Consider the following 18,678-nt stretch of genomic DNA (forward strand, 5'->3'; position numbering starts at 1 on the left):
TAACTCAAAATAATCTACAGGTGCATGGATTTGATGATTAATGGTGGTTTCTGTTGTCTGAGGGAGTTAACTCTACTCTTGGATTTGTTTGGATTTTATTACCTTTCTCGCTGAGTTCTGTGGTCTTTCATGTAACTGAAAAAAAAAACAGGGCCCTGGAGGCTTATCAAGAATGCCTTTGTGTGTTTTACTGGAAAACTTGAACTCTACCATGCTTGAATAAAAATACAAACAACAACAAAGAGAATGACACATTCCCTAAGACTTGATGAAAGAAAGCTACAACCTTGGTAAGTTTTTGTAGCAAACAGAAGGATAAAGAAATAGGAGCATTAACCTAATATTGGTTCACAGGATGAGCCAAAGGAGAGCAAAGAGAAAGCTCCTTCTGACTTGGAGAGTTCACTTTCTTCCCTGTCCCAGAAACTTTTCTTCTTATACCACAGACTCCCACAGTCCCACATTTCAAGGTTGACCTTAAATTCCACCTTTTCCTTGAAACCACTCCAACTAAATAAATTTCCCTTTTTCCCTGAACTTTCCTATAGTACTTTTGCTATCAACATCTTTCATCTGGGAACTTAATCAATCATTGATGCCTTGATGTTGTGGTTTCACTGTTATGTAATTGCTTCATGGATTTACCAGGGTCATTTTCCACTATATTATTAAATATTAAAAATTTCCGAAGGCCAAAGATGCCTGTTACATCTCATTGGAGTGGGAAAACAGCACACAGTGAATCTATCAACAGTCTGGCAGAGACAGTCATCCTGATGCTACTGCAGTGTGGTCCCTGATGATCCTTAAGATCCACAACCGTAACATTAAGAAGAAATCCTTGTGTGATTCTTTTTAGTCAGCTGGAAAGTGACTCATCCCAACCTAACAGCCATCCTGAATGAGTGGGTCTTTATAGATGAGCTAATGGTTGGAGGTGACCAGAGTCCTAATATAGGTAGAGCACAGAGACACACCCCTGTTTCTGGAGCCACTGCTTCCTAGATGAATGGCAAATGACTTGGGTGTACATTAGTCTCCTCATTTGTAAAATGGAGATTGAAAATAATAATAGCTAACAATCATTCAACACTCACTATTTGTGAAGCCTGATCGAATGTCTTTAAATATTTAAACTCATTGAGCCCTCAAACACACCTTATGATATTGGCTATATTATTATCCTCAGGATAATAATAGGAAATGGAGACAGAGAGAATGTAAGTAACTTTCCCAGAGTTACACACCTAATCAGCAACACTGGGACTCACATCCAGGTAGGCAGAGCTTCCATGCTGTTAAGGTGCACTGCCACTCAGATAATTAACTTGCATGATTATTTTAAGGATTAAATAAACTAATCCATTTAAAACACTTATGTATTTTTAATGTCAAGTATATATAATGCTAATATTTGATATTAAATAAATCTTAAATCTATAATTTTTTAAATAAATTTTAAAAAGCAATTGATACATTATAAGCACTCAGCAAAAGTTTATTATAAGTTGTTTATTCTATATTACATGTGATATCTATGCTTATGATTTAAGCTCCAAAATCCTTTTAAGAAGCAAAGCAACACTCTTAAAAGCAGCACTAATTGATGAAGAAGAGTGCATTGGCATTGTAGGTGCCAGTGCAGATTGCCCTTGCCTTATCAACACAGAGTACTGATTTGTAAGAGTCTAGATAGAGTCCTTTCAATAGGTACCCAAGATGATTCTTGTGTAAATACTCATAAACTACCCTTTAAACACACTATATAGGTTATACTTGGCCAAATACCAATTTTGAGTGTGAGAATGTACTAATATAATGAGGTGCTGATGGAGAAGCCCAGTGGAAACAAATGGAGAAAAATGGACCTACAGTGGGGCCAGATCTCGGGGAAAGCTTCCTAGAGGAGAAAGACTTGGCCTTCCAAAATGAGGATATAAATAATTCACTTGGAAACTCATCCTTAAGCTCAGATAAAAGAAGAATAATGACACAAATCAGAAAAACTAATACTATTAATAATTTATCAGTTCAACCATGTTCTCTGAGGAGCTCAAATGTTCTGTACATTAATAATTGAGTCTTCTTAAAACCCTCAGACCTATTGTGAGCAAGAAGGACAAGATATGTGAATACCAGTTAAATCATTGCTATTTCATTTCTTAACCCAGATTTCTTTTGGCATTTTTTTTTTTTACTACACAGAGATGAATGGTTTCTGTAATTATGCAATAGGGTACATGTACCCCATGCTTCATTTATTCATTCATTATACAAACATTGATTGAACATGCAATCTAAGCACAATGTGAGTCGCTAGGGATAGAAATATGTTCACAGTCTGAAGAAGACAAAAATGTAGCATAGAACAATTTCCCTGTGAAACAGATACTATAGAAGTAGACAGACTAGAAAACAGAACTCAGAAGAGAGTGAGGGCAATAGTATAAATGGGAAGCATTTCAAAAAAGTTTTAGAGAGCAAATAATAATTTCCTCACTGTCAAATCTAAGGCAGCTTCCTAAACACACCACTGCTTCCAGCACTATTCAACACTTCTGTTTTGAAATTCCCTTTTCCCACACCAGTGTAACGTGATCCTGAATATTTTTGCCTCTAAACATCCAAGTCCCCTTTTCCAATTCCATTTTGGCACCTCTGTTCAAGTACTGCAATGTGGTTGTTTAATGGTACTTATTTCTTCTGGTTTGGATCAGAAATGCTTATTCTTCACTGTGCATCAGAATTACTGCAAAAACTTTTAAAAACATACATGTGTTCTAAGCTTTCCTTGACTCTTGAGGTCTAGGGTCTGGGTATTTGAATCTTGTGTAGTCTTGAAGCTCCCAGGTGATTCTGATGCCAGTCAGGCTAGAACCACAACTTAGGCCTTCCTTCCTCCTACTGTTCTATGGGGAGATTGATTGTTTCCTCTCATTCCCTCTCACTGGTTTCCTGAATTGCCTAGATATATGGGCTTGGAAATAGTCATCAGTCTGACAACACTGGACACAAAGTCACCACCCCAGATTTCTTTGCCCAAGACACCAGAAGATTAATTCCACTATGACCATTTGGAACTTGCTCACATTCCTCCTGTTCTTGGTCAGTTGAGTAAGATCTGCTAGTCCTATAATCTTCCTCTTCCTGCTCCCTGTCCATCCCAACTTCAGAACTGCATCTCATGGAAATTCAGATACACAATAAACTCTCCACTATTCTCACACTTCACTACTTATGGCTGCTCATTCTCCAAACACTGGTCTCGCCTATCCTAACAAGTTTTTCAGTTAGCATCACCCTTTTGCTTCAGTCAACTCTGGTGGAGGCAAGAACTGCTATTGCTATCTCTGATTCTTTTCTGACTATTTGTTCATTAAAAAACTGCAACTTGGTGTCCAGGGTCACTGCTCCCCTGAAACTACTCCAGCAAATGATAACAGTGACCTCAAACCTATCAAATATAAAGCATATTCCAATTCAAAACAATACTTCTTTGACAATTATATAGGAATATCATTGGGACATCTCTTTCTCTTACCCTACAGATTTTAAGTTTAATATTATCTTTGACTTTTTCTTCACTGTCTATGTTAAATAAATGTTCAGCTTCTATAATGTCATCTCTATAACTTACTACTTTATTAACTCATCAACAATATATCCCCATTATACACAACATACTAAGTTAACTGGCTATACCAAGACCTTTAAATTGGATTCTCTTCAGTCTCACAAAGAATTCTAGCTTAAGTTCCAATGTCTACGAATAACCTCCATATATACCTTTTAACTCCAGTGTTTATCCATTCAAGTCAACCCTGCCTATCGTTATAAAGGTTATCTTTCTCAAACTCTATTTAACCAAACTGTTCTTCTGCTTTAAGTCTTAGTCACAATCAAATCCAACTGCATAGCCCAAAATATACTGCCTCCACTCCATCTCTTGATATTCTTGATAGGATTCTTCACATGCCCATCTATTTATACCTGGCTCAACAGATTTGCTAATTCCACTCTCTGGGTTTATCTGATTAACATTTTGACTCACAATCCTTAACCATCACTTCCTTTGAGATCCAAATAAATACTCTCATCTTGGCTTGATGACTCTTGCATGAACCATCTATCAGCACTTTGTAAATTGTCTTCTACATATTACCAGACAAAGGCTATATTTTGAATATAATTCTTCCTGTTTAAGTTGAAGTGGCGGTAACATATTGTGGCATAAGTCATTATGGGAATTGGTCAATAGCTACTACTAAACTTGTTTAGTTGTCTGTTAAGTATGACTATTTCCTACCTCACGCAGGACATGTGAGAATTAAATATCTAATGTATCTAGCGTGACGACTGGCAAATAATAGATGGTCAATGAACAGTAACCATTATTACTTTTGTAAGCTTGTCAGGGGGAAGGATGTCTCTCTAGTTTATAAAGCCTCATACCCACAGCTTGCTGTGCACCCAATTCTAAGTTGATCACAGAGGATGTCCTAAATCTATGTATCAGGTCCTTAAGTTAACAATGAAAATTCTGGTAACTATAGTGAAATCTTATTGGCAAGTTTAAGTAGGTTTTTTTTTTTGTTGTTGTAGAAGTACAGACCTAATCTATTGATAGAAATCTCTCATAGTGACTAATAAACTAGTCAGGGTGGGACTTTCAGGATTGAAAAAGTTGTTTGGTATTCCTGTGTTTACTTTTCTGCTGACCAGCAGCTATATCTCAGGTAACATAGAATACTTTCTTGTTCTAGAAGGAGAAAAAAAGACCAGAATGCATAATTCCTTGTCTTTCTAACACTTTTTAGTTCTGGAAAGCAGGCTATACCTAAGATTTGAGTCTTTACTTCATTTTTAAAAGTAACAATATACAGATGATGGTTTTCTCTCCTCCAAGCTCAAAGCATTAACTGACAATAAATAGGTGGACTCTCAAGTTATTAGAGATGCAATCTTTTCAGAAATTTTTGCCTCCCCTGTTGTTTATTATTGAGAATTTAGGCCATCATCCACAACCATAAAGGAAAACTAGTCATATATGAAATATCTGTAAATGCATTAAGAAATAAAAAGAAAATTTTTAATTTAGTACAATTTTTACAAGCATGCTAATATCCATCACTCAATTACCAATATATATATTTTTAATGATCTGTTAACCAACATTAAGCAAAATTAACCAAGGCATATTAGTAGAATCCTTTTAGCTATTTTTAGGATCCAAAATGCATTTGATTTCCACGTTATTATCACTATTAAAGCAATATAACCATAAGAAGTCCACTGAGCAGTATTTGAGCAATGGATGAACAATGAACAACAATTAATTACACATAAAGTCATTAATGATATGTGCAATAATGCTTCCAGAATTTGCAGACAATTCGCCATTAAATTGCTGCCTTCATTGTCAGCCTTTCAAACTGGATTAATATAAGATTTTCTTTATGTTGTTTCAAAATGTTCAGATAAATTATTTTTTAAAAGAAATTACATTCTCAAGTAAAACCAGTTATAATAGTCACCAAATTTATGCTCATACAATTACACATGCATATATTTTAAAAAACATTATACTAGGAAAATTCTACTCCTATGATAGTGTCTAAAAATACTTTTTTTATTAATCACTTTTCAAATAATTGCTATTAGAAAGAATTTGGCCTGATTTTCTTGTCCCTGAAAGGAACCTCATCTTATAAATTTCCTTTTCAGGTCCTATATGAATTGGCTTAGTTTATAAGCCAACTTATCCTGAGCTATAAAATAAATAAACCATTCTATTCCAGGAAGATTTACACTTTTTAATCTTTTTATCTGTACTGTCCAATTTGATGAACACCAGTCTTTTGAAATGTGATCAGTTCAAATTGCCATGTGCTATATGTGTAACTTATATATAAAATATGGAAAACTTAATTCAAAAATTTAAAATAACTCATTAACAGCTTTTATAATAACAATAATTTAGATATTAGGATATATTAAGAGTATTATTAAAATAATTTAACTTGTTCTTTTTACATTTTGTACTTGATGAGGTTTGTTAATATGTGGCTTTCAAAGAATTAGTTCATTTCATCTAAGTTGTTGAATTTATGTATATAGAGGTGTTCATAGCATTCCCATATTATACTTTTCATGTTAGTGTGGTTTATTGTGATGTTCCTTCTTTCATGTTTAATGCAAATAATTTTTTCTTTTATTTTTTTTACTTTCTAAGTCTGTCTAGAGATTTATCAATTTTATTGATCATTTCAAAGAACTGCTGATATCTATTGTTTTTGTGTTCACAGTTTCTTTGATTTCTGCTTTTTACTTTTTCTTCATTTTGCCTGCTTTGGTTTTAATTTGCTCTTATTTTTCTAGTTTTTAATGCAAACCTTAGATTATTGATTTGAGACATTTATCCTTTAACAATTATTTAATACTCTAAATTTGAAATGTGGTAATTAAAAATTTTTGAATTGCATAGGGATTTGCATCATATTTGTGGTTTGCATTATATATTTCTATGTATTGCTATTCTAGAAACGTAACATACAAGCACAGTGTTCTCTTTCTAACATATTAATAAAAGTTTAATCACCTCTGGGATCACTGAACCAAAGAAACTCGGGCTCTCAGAGAGGCATCAGCAATAGCCTTGGTGGTTTGGGTTCCTCTAGTTCCAATTATGTAAAATCTTGGGAAATGTTTTGAGTTGAAATTTAAAGTAAAAACATGCCTCATGAAACTGAATTTGAGAACTTGTGTTTATGTCTACTGAGAGAGAAATTAAGCTTTCTTTTAAAAAAAATCAGAGAGTACCCTTACAAAGCCGAAAGGTGAACCCCTTTCTTGTCCTCACTAAGCTTCTGATGGACCCTGTAGCCAGAAACCAGGGACTTAGGTTTCCTTACTGTCTGGCACTGTCACCATGGTGTCTATAGGACCAAGCAATGGTGAGAATGGGGAGAGGGGAGGAAGCGAGTGAATTCACTGTAAGGAGGACCATACTTCCTCTGCAAGACAGGTTCCCTTCTCTTTGAGGTTTAGGCATCTGCCTGGCTGCCTCCACCTCTACCATCACAGTCTTTGGGGGAGTGCCTGGGTTGGGGCAGAAAGAATAGGAAAACAAAATCAGGGCATTTTCCCCTGTTCTGATCCACGCAAAGTCATCTTTTCTCTGCTCATACCTGAGAGAAGATTTTTCTGTCCATATCTGGTATGTACTTCAGATGTCAACTGGCCTGTGAATCCAACAATAATAATATTGAAGAGGGAAAAAACAAAAAGTGACTGTATTTGTAGAATTTGGCATTTTGATCTCTTTCCCTAATCTACTATTGTCCTTACTTTAGAGCATCTCAGCATATGTGCATTCTGCCATGATTTACAGGTTCATTTAATGGAGACAGGCTGGAGGGCATTTATTCCATCTTCCCAGGAATGACACCTAGTACTCAATTTTAATGCAATCAAAAAAAAAAAAAGACAAAAATTCTAATGTAACTTGGGTCCCTGAACCTCAAATACCTGGGAGAAGCGAGACAGAGAATACAGATAATTTGGGGGACAGGGTTAAACACAGATAAAGTTTAGATGTTTGCGTTAGTCCCCTGAGGACCAAGAGCTAGATGAACTGGTCATGATATGAGAAAAGTCAGGTAATTTGAAAATCTCTTGACTTTTATAGTTTAATACATTATAGTATATATAAGAAAAAGTCTGTAATTTAGAAAAGATGTACCTGTCCCAAGGCTAATCTGGCAGGAATCATAGTGGACTTAAAACAAGCAAACAAAACAAAATAAAATCCCTCATGCTCAGTGACGTTTAAGTCATACTTTGTCTTTTCTAGGGCAGAAGTCTGGATGCCTTCTGGATAGAATGCAAAGACATATTTTAATTCTAACATCTAGTCTAATTCACCACTGTTGAAGATTGGGAGGGGGGTAAGTAATCCTGTGCCCCCATCTTATCTCTGCTACTGCTCATTTACATTTCTTGAACTGTCAGAGTTCTGTCCTGTCCATCTAAATCTCAGAACAAGACCCTTTTTGTCATAACTTGTGATGAACAGATTCTATTTTCTATGAAAAAATTTGCTTGAAGAATTATATTTTAAAGCAGGATTATCTAAATAATTAATAGCTTATAGCTACAAGATTATGATTTCAAATAATGCTTGTTGTGATCCTGACTTTTGACCCAGGCTTCACAAAGGAATGCATTTGGTGATAAATACCAACCAATACTGATTAGAAACCTAAAAGATTATCTATGTAACAACAAGCTGCCCGGGGCAAGCATAATCTTCCACAGTGTGAAAGAAACATAAACAATCTGCTAATAAATTTATTCCCCTATAGTTAGAAATTGTTTTGTTTCTGATTATTCTATTTAAACTATGTGAAAAGATAATCCATGTCATAACAAAAGCATCTTCATATCTCTATCCTTATTGCTTTCATTCCAAAATTATATTCCCAGAAGAGGGATTCCTAAGTCACAAAATGTCAACATTTTACATTTTAATGCTTGCCAGTTTCCAAAATGATTATGTCACTTCAAACTCTTCAACAGCACAGTTTAGATCACTAGAATTTGAGGCATCATCACCCAGCAATAAATAACTGCAACAGGGGCAACAGCAATGAAGGCAGCCTCAGGGATCTTTAGACAGCACTCAAAAATGAAAATACCCCTTTTCTTTAGTCTCACAGTGATTGAACATTATCAATATTTTGAATTTTTAATGGTATACTAGGCAAATAATGGCTTCTCTTTATTATTTAGTTGCAATTCTCGGCCATTATTGATGCCAAGCATTTTTTCACGTGTTTATTGGCAATTTGCTTCTCTTCTGGGAATTATCTACTTTTCTTTTCTTTTATTGGTTATTTATATTATCAATATGAAGGTTCATAACCCTTTGACTGTCATATAAATTGAAAATATTTTTCTGCCAGTCCATTGTTTGTTCTTTAAATTGGTCTGGAAAACTCATATTCATCTCTGGGATAGCTCAAATATCACTTGCTCTGTCAAGCTTCCCCTGGTTTCCCTGGTAGAATTAGTTATTCCTTCCACTATATATCCATAATATTTTGTGCATATCCCTGTGTGCTAAATTATAATTAAAAACATTTCCCTCCTGATCCAGAAAGTATATCAGAATGCAAGTCAAACAGACTAACATTATAATATGTGTGTGTGTGTGTGTGTGTGTATATTTGGATTTGCCTTTATTTTTCTAAAAGTAAATCATTCAATCTCCAGAATTATCTTTTTACTTATCATTAGTAATATCATACTGTCATTTTAGAAAATCTTTATTTATTAATATCAATTTTTTTTATTTTTTTACATCATTGTTCCTTTTTAAACTTAAGAGTTTCCTTCACCAATGCACCCTTGCACCATCACCTCAGTTCATTTTAGAAAATCTTAACTCCACTTCTCAACTCTCTTCCCATGAAAACTCTTGTTTCCTTCTGTTTACAGATTTTCATTTGTGAGTACTGCTTCAAAATCCCTAGAGGCTGCCTCCATTGCTAATGTCCTCTGTCCCAGTTTTTATTACTATGTGACTAAATATCTCAAATTCTAGTGGACTAAAACAATTATTCAATTTATGATTTTCTATTTGAGTGGATCCCAGTTTGGGGTGGGGGGTGATTTATCTTTGCTTCACTCAGGTCAGCTGAGACACTCAACAGGGATCAGAGAATCAATTTCCAGGATGGCTTACTCACATGACTGGCAGGTTGGGCTGATTGTTAAATGGGATTCCACCAGAGTTGTTGTTGGGAACTTCTTGTTCACATTGGTGTCTCTATACTGATGCTTGACTTTTTCACAAGTTTATTTGGTCCTGAGGCTATTTGAAATTATAGGAAGTAAAAACAGCCAGTCTTCTGAGATTGGACCCAGAAATTGGCAAGGCATCATTTATGCCATATGATACTGATCAAAGCAGCCCAGAGTCTGCCCAGTTTTAAGGGTAGGGTTATAGAACCCACCTCTCAATGGGAAGAGTGTTGAAGAATGTATAACCATCTTTAATATATCATTACTTCTTATGTACTAAATCCTTTCAAAGTTGTCAAAAGAGTTGTCAGTATTTGCTATAACTAAGTCATGCTCTGTTCGCTGTAGAAATATGAAGGGTGTCTCTTTCTTGCTAACTCTAAGTCACTTGGTGTCCCAGCCACAAAGCAAAATGGCAAGTGCCTAATATTTCTTACAGGTCCTTAAGTATCTTCCAAGGAAGGTAACCTTGACTGCTTAATGTCCTCTCCACATTTTCTCATGTCAGTCTCTGTACCTACTTATACAAACACTTCTGTATTCAATAGGAATATCTTCTTGTAGGATTCCTTCCCCTCTCATAAATCAACTTGCATCAACACTCATAAGATATGGTCATAATCTGAACTACTTAGCCCAAACTAAGAACAAATTATCTGTGATATTTATGTTAATTGCCTTAGCTCCACGTCTGAGAATCATGATATCATGGACTCTCTGGCCTCTCTTACCCTACACTTCTCTCATAGAAATAATACTTTATAGATTTTCCATGGTATTTTTCAAACCTAAAGAAAGTTATTTAAATTTTATTACACTCCACAGTTCTATACTAGTCACTGAAACTGAATCTCTAAGGAGAGAAACACTTTGTAGACTAGGAAAGTGCCAAGCGACGCATGGAAAATCATTAGGGAGATTTGCTCAAAGTTTTGAGAATACTATTTTTGTTTTTTAATGGAAAAAGCTTTCTACTCTCAAAAGACTAAAAGAAAAATTAAACTGCCCACTAGTTTCCATTCCCCTGAGGCCCCTACATTGTTCCTATTTCCTTTGAGTGACTCTTTAAAATGGTCAGCTGAAAAATAAGACAGGTACTTTATATGTATAGAACACTAAGACAGAGAGCCCCTTAAACTGCATAAATTATTAGAATTTGGAAGATGCTAATTAACTTCACCTTTCTCCTCTTAAGATCCTGAAACATTTAAGAAATAAACATTAAGATCAGATATGGGTCAAAATACCTTCTCTTATGATTGGTAGAACTGGACTGAAAGATGGGATTGATTTGACTTTCTACTTTTCCTCCCTAAAATCTAGTTCTTATTGCCTGCCTATGGAAAGAGTTGGGTCTGAGGCACAATCACATATTCTGCTGCTCTGGATAGGGGGATGCCTGGCCAGATCTATACAAGCAGAAAGGATGGACAGCCAAGTAGGACACGGAAACATTAATTCAAAAGGGCACCTGCACCCTATGTTTATTGCAGCACTATTTACAATAGATAAGCTATGGAAACAACCCAAATGCCCAAATATAGATGACTGGATCAAGAAGATGTGGTACACATACACAATGGAATATTACTCAGCAATCAAAAAAGATAAACTCATGCAATTTGCAGCAACATGGAGGGATCTGGAAGGGATCATGCTCAGTGAAATAAGCCAGAAATAAAAAGAATGGTTTCACTCATAACAGAAATTTAGAGAACCTAAATAAGGGACAAGGGAAAAGACTAATTATAATAAAGTAAAAATCAAAACCAACAAGCAACTATAAACCAGAGACACACTACATTAGGGGAAGAAGGGAGTAGGATCAAAACAATGATGATAGGAATTGTATGGGGACTATAATCAAGATGAAAATGCATACATTGTACAAAAATGAAAAATGATATAAAAAATATATAAAATAAAAAAATTAAAAAGAGAGATGGGGGAAATCATCTTCCCATTTCTGAGAGAGTAGAATTTCCTAAATTGTGGGTCTATAGGAGCATAGGGTTCTATATGAAGTAAATGTTTAGGGTAAAAAACTGCTATTTCTCCCCCAATACTGTCCTAATGGGGTCCTTTACATTCCAAAATATGTACTATAAAAGTTTCTCTAATATATAAATATATGTCATTCAAGACACATACTTTACTTTATTAAAATACCTTACCAAGAGTAAAAAGACAGGCCTCTCTGGTGGCACAAGGGGTTAAGACGCAACCTATGAAACTATCAGCAGCTACTGCAGCACAAGTTTGATCCCTGGCCAGGGAGCTACCCACATGCCACAGCAGACCTCTTGCCTGCTGCTCCCCTTAGCAGTGTATTTCAGTCAATCTGCCTGTTCTGTTCCCCAATCTGTCTCTGGTGAGTCCTCTCACCCCCCACACCTCTGACCTGTACCCCAGTTCTTGTATGCATAAATAAATAAAAAAAGAGTAAAAAGAAAGCCTACAGAATTGGAAAAAATATTTGAAAATCCTATCTCTGATAAGGGATTAATATCTAGAATATATAAAGAACTCCTTCAACTCTACAACAGAAAAACAAACATCACAATTTAAAAATGGACAAAAGACTTAGACAATTCTCTAATGAAGATATACAACTCTCCAGTAAACACATGAAAAGGTGCTAACATCATTAGTCATTATGGAAATACATCAAAACCATCATGAGATACCATTTCTCACCTAGTGGCATGGCTATAATAATAATAAAACAAATAAATAAATAGAAAGTAACAAGTTTTGAATGGGATGTAAAGAAAATGGGACACCTGTATATTTCTGGTGGGAATATAATATGATGCAGGTACTATGGAAAACATTTAGGTATTTCCTCAAAATGATAAGGATAGAAATGCCATATGATTCCAAAATTGCATTACTAGGTATACAACCCAATGAACAGAAAACAGATACTCAAACAACTGTATCCACCAAAGTTCACTATAATACTATTCACAATTGCTGAAAAGTAGAAACAACTCAAGTTTCCATTGATGGATGGATGGGTAAATAAAATGTGGCATTCCATCCAATGGAATATTACTCATCATGAAAAGGAATGAAGTTCTGATACATGCTACAAAGTGGATAAAACTTGGAAACATTATATGCTTGATGAAATAAGCCACACATTAAAGGACAAACATGATGTGATTCCATTACATAAGGTATCTAAGTAGACAAGGTCATAGAGACAGAACTTAGACTGGATGTTACCAAGGAAGGAAGAAATGTGAGTAATTGCTTAGCAGGTACTGAGTTTCTGTTTGTGATGATGAAAACTTAGGAAATAGATAATGCTGATAATTGTACCACTTTGTAACTGTAATTATACCATACCATACAGTTCACAGCAGAAAACCACACAACTGTTTATTTAAGCAAGTTTTTATAAAATTTTAGCTTTGCTACTATTTGACAATTTCTAATGCATTCATTTAGCTAACTAAACAGAATAATACAAATACAAGCATTTATTAGATTAAGGATTTAGTCAGAATCAGGAAATCAATAGATTTAAATTAAACCAGAGGTAAGATATTTTAGTATTTTATACTTCAGAAGGTCATTTTTCCTTGAATGTTAATAACACATACCTACAAAAATAGAAGTCAATGGCTGGAGGTTTTCTTAGTTCTTTTTAAACCAAACATCTTATTTAACATTAGTTTAAGTAGTAAATAAATTTCAGGTGCAGTGCAATTTGACATCTATAATCATTGCCCAAAATATGATTTTCATTTACCACCATACAACTTATTCCCTTGACCTATTTTATATACCTCTTATTCCCTTCCCTTTTGGTAACCATCACTGTGTTCACATAATTTGAGAATTTGTTTTTGTTTTGTTTTGTATGTTCATTTGTTTTGCTTCATCTTCAATATATGAGTGAAATCATAAGGTATTTATTTGTCTTTCTCTATCTGACTTATTTCACTTATCATAATTCCTGCTAGGTTCATATTCTTAGAGTCATAATTCCTTTGGATAATAGAATGTAGTTAGTTGCAAGATAGATGCTGAGGGAAAAACTTCCTCAGCAACGTTCCTAAATTCTTTCGACTTTACTTTGCCTCTGTGAAACACCTGAGGTTGTAACATCTATAGTGGCCACAGGCTGATATTTATCTTGCTTAAACCTCCTTCTCTTTCCCACATTTCTTCTTTCTCATTTAAAATCATTTGAGTATAGCTGAAGGTCTGAATCACTTTCCCACATGATTGTGTTTTACCACTGAAAATAAGGAAATATTTTTTTCCCTCTGGGCATCCCATTGGAATTGTTAAGTATAATTCCATTGGAATTGAAAAGAAAACAATATCTGGGGGAGGGGAGACTATGAACATTAGAAACACTCATAAAAATTCTATTTGTAGAATTTTTCCCTTTAATCTAAATTACTAGAGTTTCAGATAACTTTTAATGGAAGGCAGAAAATAGATGTTCTATCAAATCAGACATCCAAAATTTTCCCATATATTGTTCTTTCAAAACTAGTGTGTGTGAGCCTCCCTGGTGGTGCAGGATTAAAGACAGTGCTATCAAGCTATCGCCAGCCACTGCAGCATGAGTTCGATCCCCAGCAGGCCAGGGAGCAACACACATGGCGCAGAAGACCTCTCCTGTATCACCCACTGCTCCCTTCAGCAGTGTATTTCACTAGATCTGCCTGTTCTATTCACCACTTGCTCTGGTGAATCCTCTCACCCCCTGCACCTCTGGTCTACACCCCAGTTCTTGTATGCATAAATAAATAAATCTTTAAAAAAAAAACCAACTAGCATGTGTTTCCATACATCATTGCATTTCTTTCCAAAATTTCTTTTTTTTAGGTGTTGGAGGACAACTATAATTTTTGAAGTAAAGCAGTTGAAACCAGAAAGGCTAACTGTTTTTCTCTAATCAGTGGACTCAGCCCTGAGTTCTACACCCTCCCACAGACTTTACAGAGCATTTTCTTTATAGTTAGAAAAAATTGCAAGGTTCTGTGCATAGGAAAAGGACTGGAATGAACATTAAATATTAAATATTATTGATTGATTGAACTATTAATGTCTCCATCATTCAAAAACATCATATTAAAATGAACTTGCATTCAACAGTTTTCTGCTATAGGTTAAGGTTCTTATTCTGACAGCATAGTAACAAATAAAATTATTGAATTAGTGATCCATCCATTTGAAATATGGAATTCACATTTTGTTTTGTTTTGTCTTAATGTCACTTTACACCTCTGTAATTACATTATCAACTTGATACTCAGATTCACTCATTTCATTTACAAATCTTTGCAATTTATCTTTGTTTCTTTTTTTTATTGATATGACATTGATTTACAACACTGTGATTTAGGAGAATAGGTACATACATCTTCAGATGTATGTTACCTTATTTTCTTATTTTTAAAAAATATTTTGTTAGCAAATATGGAATACACTTCAGTTTCCTTTATATATTTTTAAACCAGTAACATTGGAAAATTACACAACTACTTAAAATTTCTTAGAAGCAGGTGGCTGTATTGAGAGTGGTGTGTAGGGGATGGTGCAGATGGGCATTAACGGGTCACAGTTAAAGGCCTGGATGAAGGCAAAAGACCATTTTACTTGAGACTTCATATTCTTAGATTCACAAGGTAGAAAAAAAGAGTGAGTCCACCATCCCATGGCACACTGTGGCAAGATCCACAATTGATGTGAAGCTCTCCCCTCAGCTTATAGATAAAAAGCTTGATGTCCCAATGGCTAGTTCATATCCTGAAGGTTGGCACAAAAGGACAAGACTTTGGAAGCTGGTACCACAAGCACCTTTCGAGGACAGATTCTATTAAATAGAAAACCCTTTTCCAGCTGAGCTCCAGAATGGACTTGGATATGTAAATTTGAGCATAGTGACTGGGAGAGCTGAACTGCTCCCCCCGAGAAAGCATTCTCTGTGGAGTTGTGCGCCTGGACAGGAATGAGGTTGGGGTTTGGGGAAGAGAGGTAGCTTAAGAAACCTAGTCCACTGAGATTCCCTACCACCCCCAAATGTTAACAGGACACAAATTATTAGTGGCACTAGTTTCAAGTCCACATTAACTTTGGCAGAAACAGTTGGCAGGTGTATATAAATGAGCTGAGGACACTAGAGACCATGAAAAAGCCTCTGGGGTTGGTGGAGAAAGGCAATGTAGTATTGGGTTTCCACAATTCATGGAACTGAGCTTTTGGTGTAGCACCAAGAACTTGAGTAGTCAGCTGAATACAGCAGTTAGTGGAATAATTAGTGCTAAAACAAAATTTTGACTCCTAGTTCAGCATCTTTTATGTCATAACATGCAATTTTGGATATATAAAGGACTTCCTGATGGGCAGGGATTTCTGGAAGTACAGAACTGAGAACAAGGAGTTGTTTAGATTTAAATGCCTTCCTACTTTAGTACTAATTCTTTTTTTAAAAAAAAGATTTATTTTTATTTATTTATTTATTTATACAAGCACTGGGTACAGTCAGAAGCGTGGGAAGGTGAGAGAATTCACCAGAGCCAGAGCGGGGAGCAGAGCAGGCAGAAGGACCGGAGTACACTGCTGAGGGGAGCAGCGGGTGGCAGAAGTCTGCGCGCCATGTGGGACCCTCTTCCAGTGGCCAGGGAGCAGCCGGGGATTGAACCAGCGCAGCAGAGGCCACAGGCAGCTTTGCAACCCAGCACTCAACCGCTGCGCCACCGGGAAGGCCCTAGTACTAATTCTTTCTTAGACTTTTCAATCTGATTCTGTAGTCAGAAAATCATTGTTTATATCTGTCAGATGCAGATCAATCTGCTCAAAATCTAGAAACAAGGGTAGATCCAAGCTTAGAGGTGCTGTTTATGCAGAAGCCAGTAATATTGAAGTATTAAAAACACAGACTGTCTACTCATTACAAGGGTCTTTCGATCTGAAGACATGCATTTACCTACAAGATTCTTACAGAGTTGGCTACATCACAGTGTTCTCTACTCAGAAAGGGAATTTGAAACTTTATTTTTCACTATCTTGAAATTCTTAATAATTTGATTTCTGAATTTGTATTTTGTAAGTGAAGTCCAAAGGGACAACAGAACAAGGGCTCGGGGAGTAGAGCCTCATCTCCTTTGTGTCACGCCTCCCTCCCGACATGCACTCTCTTTGCTATCCTCTCTGCTCCCCCATCCTGGCTCAGTGAGTTTTGTCATCTGCCCCAGTTGGAGGCAGGACACAGCTCCGGAAAGCTGGGGTCTAGTCCACACCCTGTGCACTGAATCACAGCCAAGGCCCAGCACCCATGAGAGCTGCACTCGCCTCCCACAAACCTCCACGTTGGAGATAGACATTAGGCTGTAGATTAAAAAAAATACCATGATGGGTCAAGAAAATTTTTTCCTGCTTTTTTTTTTTTTTAACAAAGGGCTTTTCATGTTGTACTAGGTCCCACAAATTATGTAGCCAGTCCTGATTAGATAATACCATATCTGGCAATCTCAAAACCAATGTTGTTTTTAGATCTTAACTAAAGAACCACAACATACATAACTGTGATTTAACTAAAGGTAATACATGGTTTAAGAAATCTTAATATTATACAGAAAACCAGATATTCCTAATAATTCGACAGAAGTGGGGGTGTGATCTCTATATTATTCTTGCCAGCAGTTATCATCAAAATAGAAAGTTTGGTTCTGTTGCTGTGACTTGACAAAATAATTATGGAAATGGAAAAGTGATGGAAATTTTTTTTTCACTGAGGCCGCCAGAGGGGAAAAATTTACTAATTTCTTCACAGTGAAAATATCATCTCCATATTTCTATTTCATAAGGCAAAGTTGTTTGTTTTTTTTTTAAATCATGTTACTTCTTTCCAATGTTGGTTTTACTCATAAATAACTACATCATTTTCCTACTATCCATCTAGGACTTTATTAAAATGACCATAGGTCAGTAATATCAAAGGGAGTATAAGAAACAGCTTTTTATTTCTTTTAGTTTTGGGTCTGCTGCTTATCTTTATATCCTACCTTGAGCTTGGCCAAAAGAAGTTCATGATCATGAAGAAGTTTTTTGGCTTCATCTTGACTGCTACCGATTTCAAGAAGATTGGGCTGTGATTCAGCCAGTTGAAGCTGTACCCATTTGCCACACTAAAAATAAAAATCAAAAAAGATGCACTTTTAGTTCCTCTTTTCTCATCCCTTTACCCTTCCCCTTCTCCCTTCTTGTTGTTCTTCTACTTCTCTCTCTCTCTTTCTTTTTTTTTTTTTTTTAGCTTTCCACTGTAAACTTTCTATTCTTCCCATAGAGACTGGCCTGACAAATTGAAATAGAACAGGTTAATATAAACCCATGCCCTGCCTTTTCTTTTTTCTTTTTGAGATAAATTCCTTTCTCTTGGCATATTGGACTTAAATTAAAAATTTTCAAATGAGGAGCACATATAATAGATTACAAAATTACAGACTAATTCACACACGTATACTCTCTCAGTCACAAAACTGAGTTCCATGAAAATAGTTAAATTCCACATGGACAAGAAGCATGAAAACTTCGCCATGGGGAAAGGTTTTGTAAATGCAAAGACAAATATTGATTTGTGTCTTAACATTGAACTAATTGGTTCAACCAAAAAGAATAAACAAGGGATGAAGCAACTGATTTTTAGCTTAATTCATAGTTCAAACATAATGTTTTCCAACTTTTGTTATTGAGTACGCAAAGTATATACAAAAATGTCAATAAAATTAGTTATATGACACAAAAACCATTTGAATAGAGCTAACTTGATTACTACACTTGGGATTCTTTCACTGCCCAAAGAAATAATTCATTATTACATTTCCTGAGGAATTGTTTTGCTAAGAA

General features: G+C 35.4%; 1 protein-coding gene across 7 annotated transcripts in view; it reads right to left on the reverse strand.

Annotated features, from left to right (window-relative positions):
• The window catches only part of CCDC141 (coiled-coil domain containing 141), a 211,160-nt gene that overhangs the window by 159,562 nt on the left and 32,920 nt on the right, over window positions 1–18,678 (reverse strand). For all 7 annotated transcript variants that reach the window (XM_054699894.1, XM_054699890.1, XM_054699893.1 and 4 more), the window contains one exon: window positions 17,838–17,960. In XM_054699894.1, coding sequence (XP_054555869.1) covers window positions 17,838–17,960 — 123 coding nt within the window. The remainder of the gene's footprint in view (window positions 1–17,837; window positions 17,961–18,678) is intronic.

This window comes from Talpa occidentalis, unplaced genomic scaffold (genome assembly GCF_014898055.3).
Source record: "Talpa occidentalis isolate TD23 unplaced genomic scaffold, MPIMG_talOcc4v2.1 talOcc4.3, whole genome shotgun sequence".
Classification (NCBI taxonomy): Eukaryota; Metazoa; Chordata; class Mammalia; order Eulipotyphla; family Talpidae; genus Talpa; species Talpa occidentalis.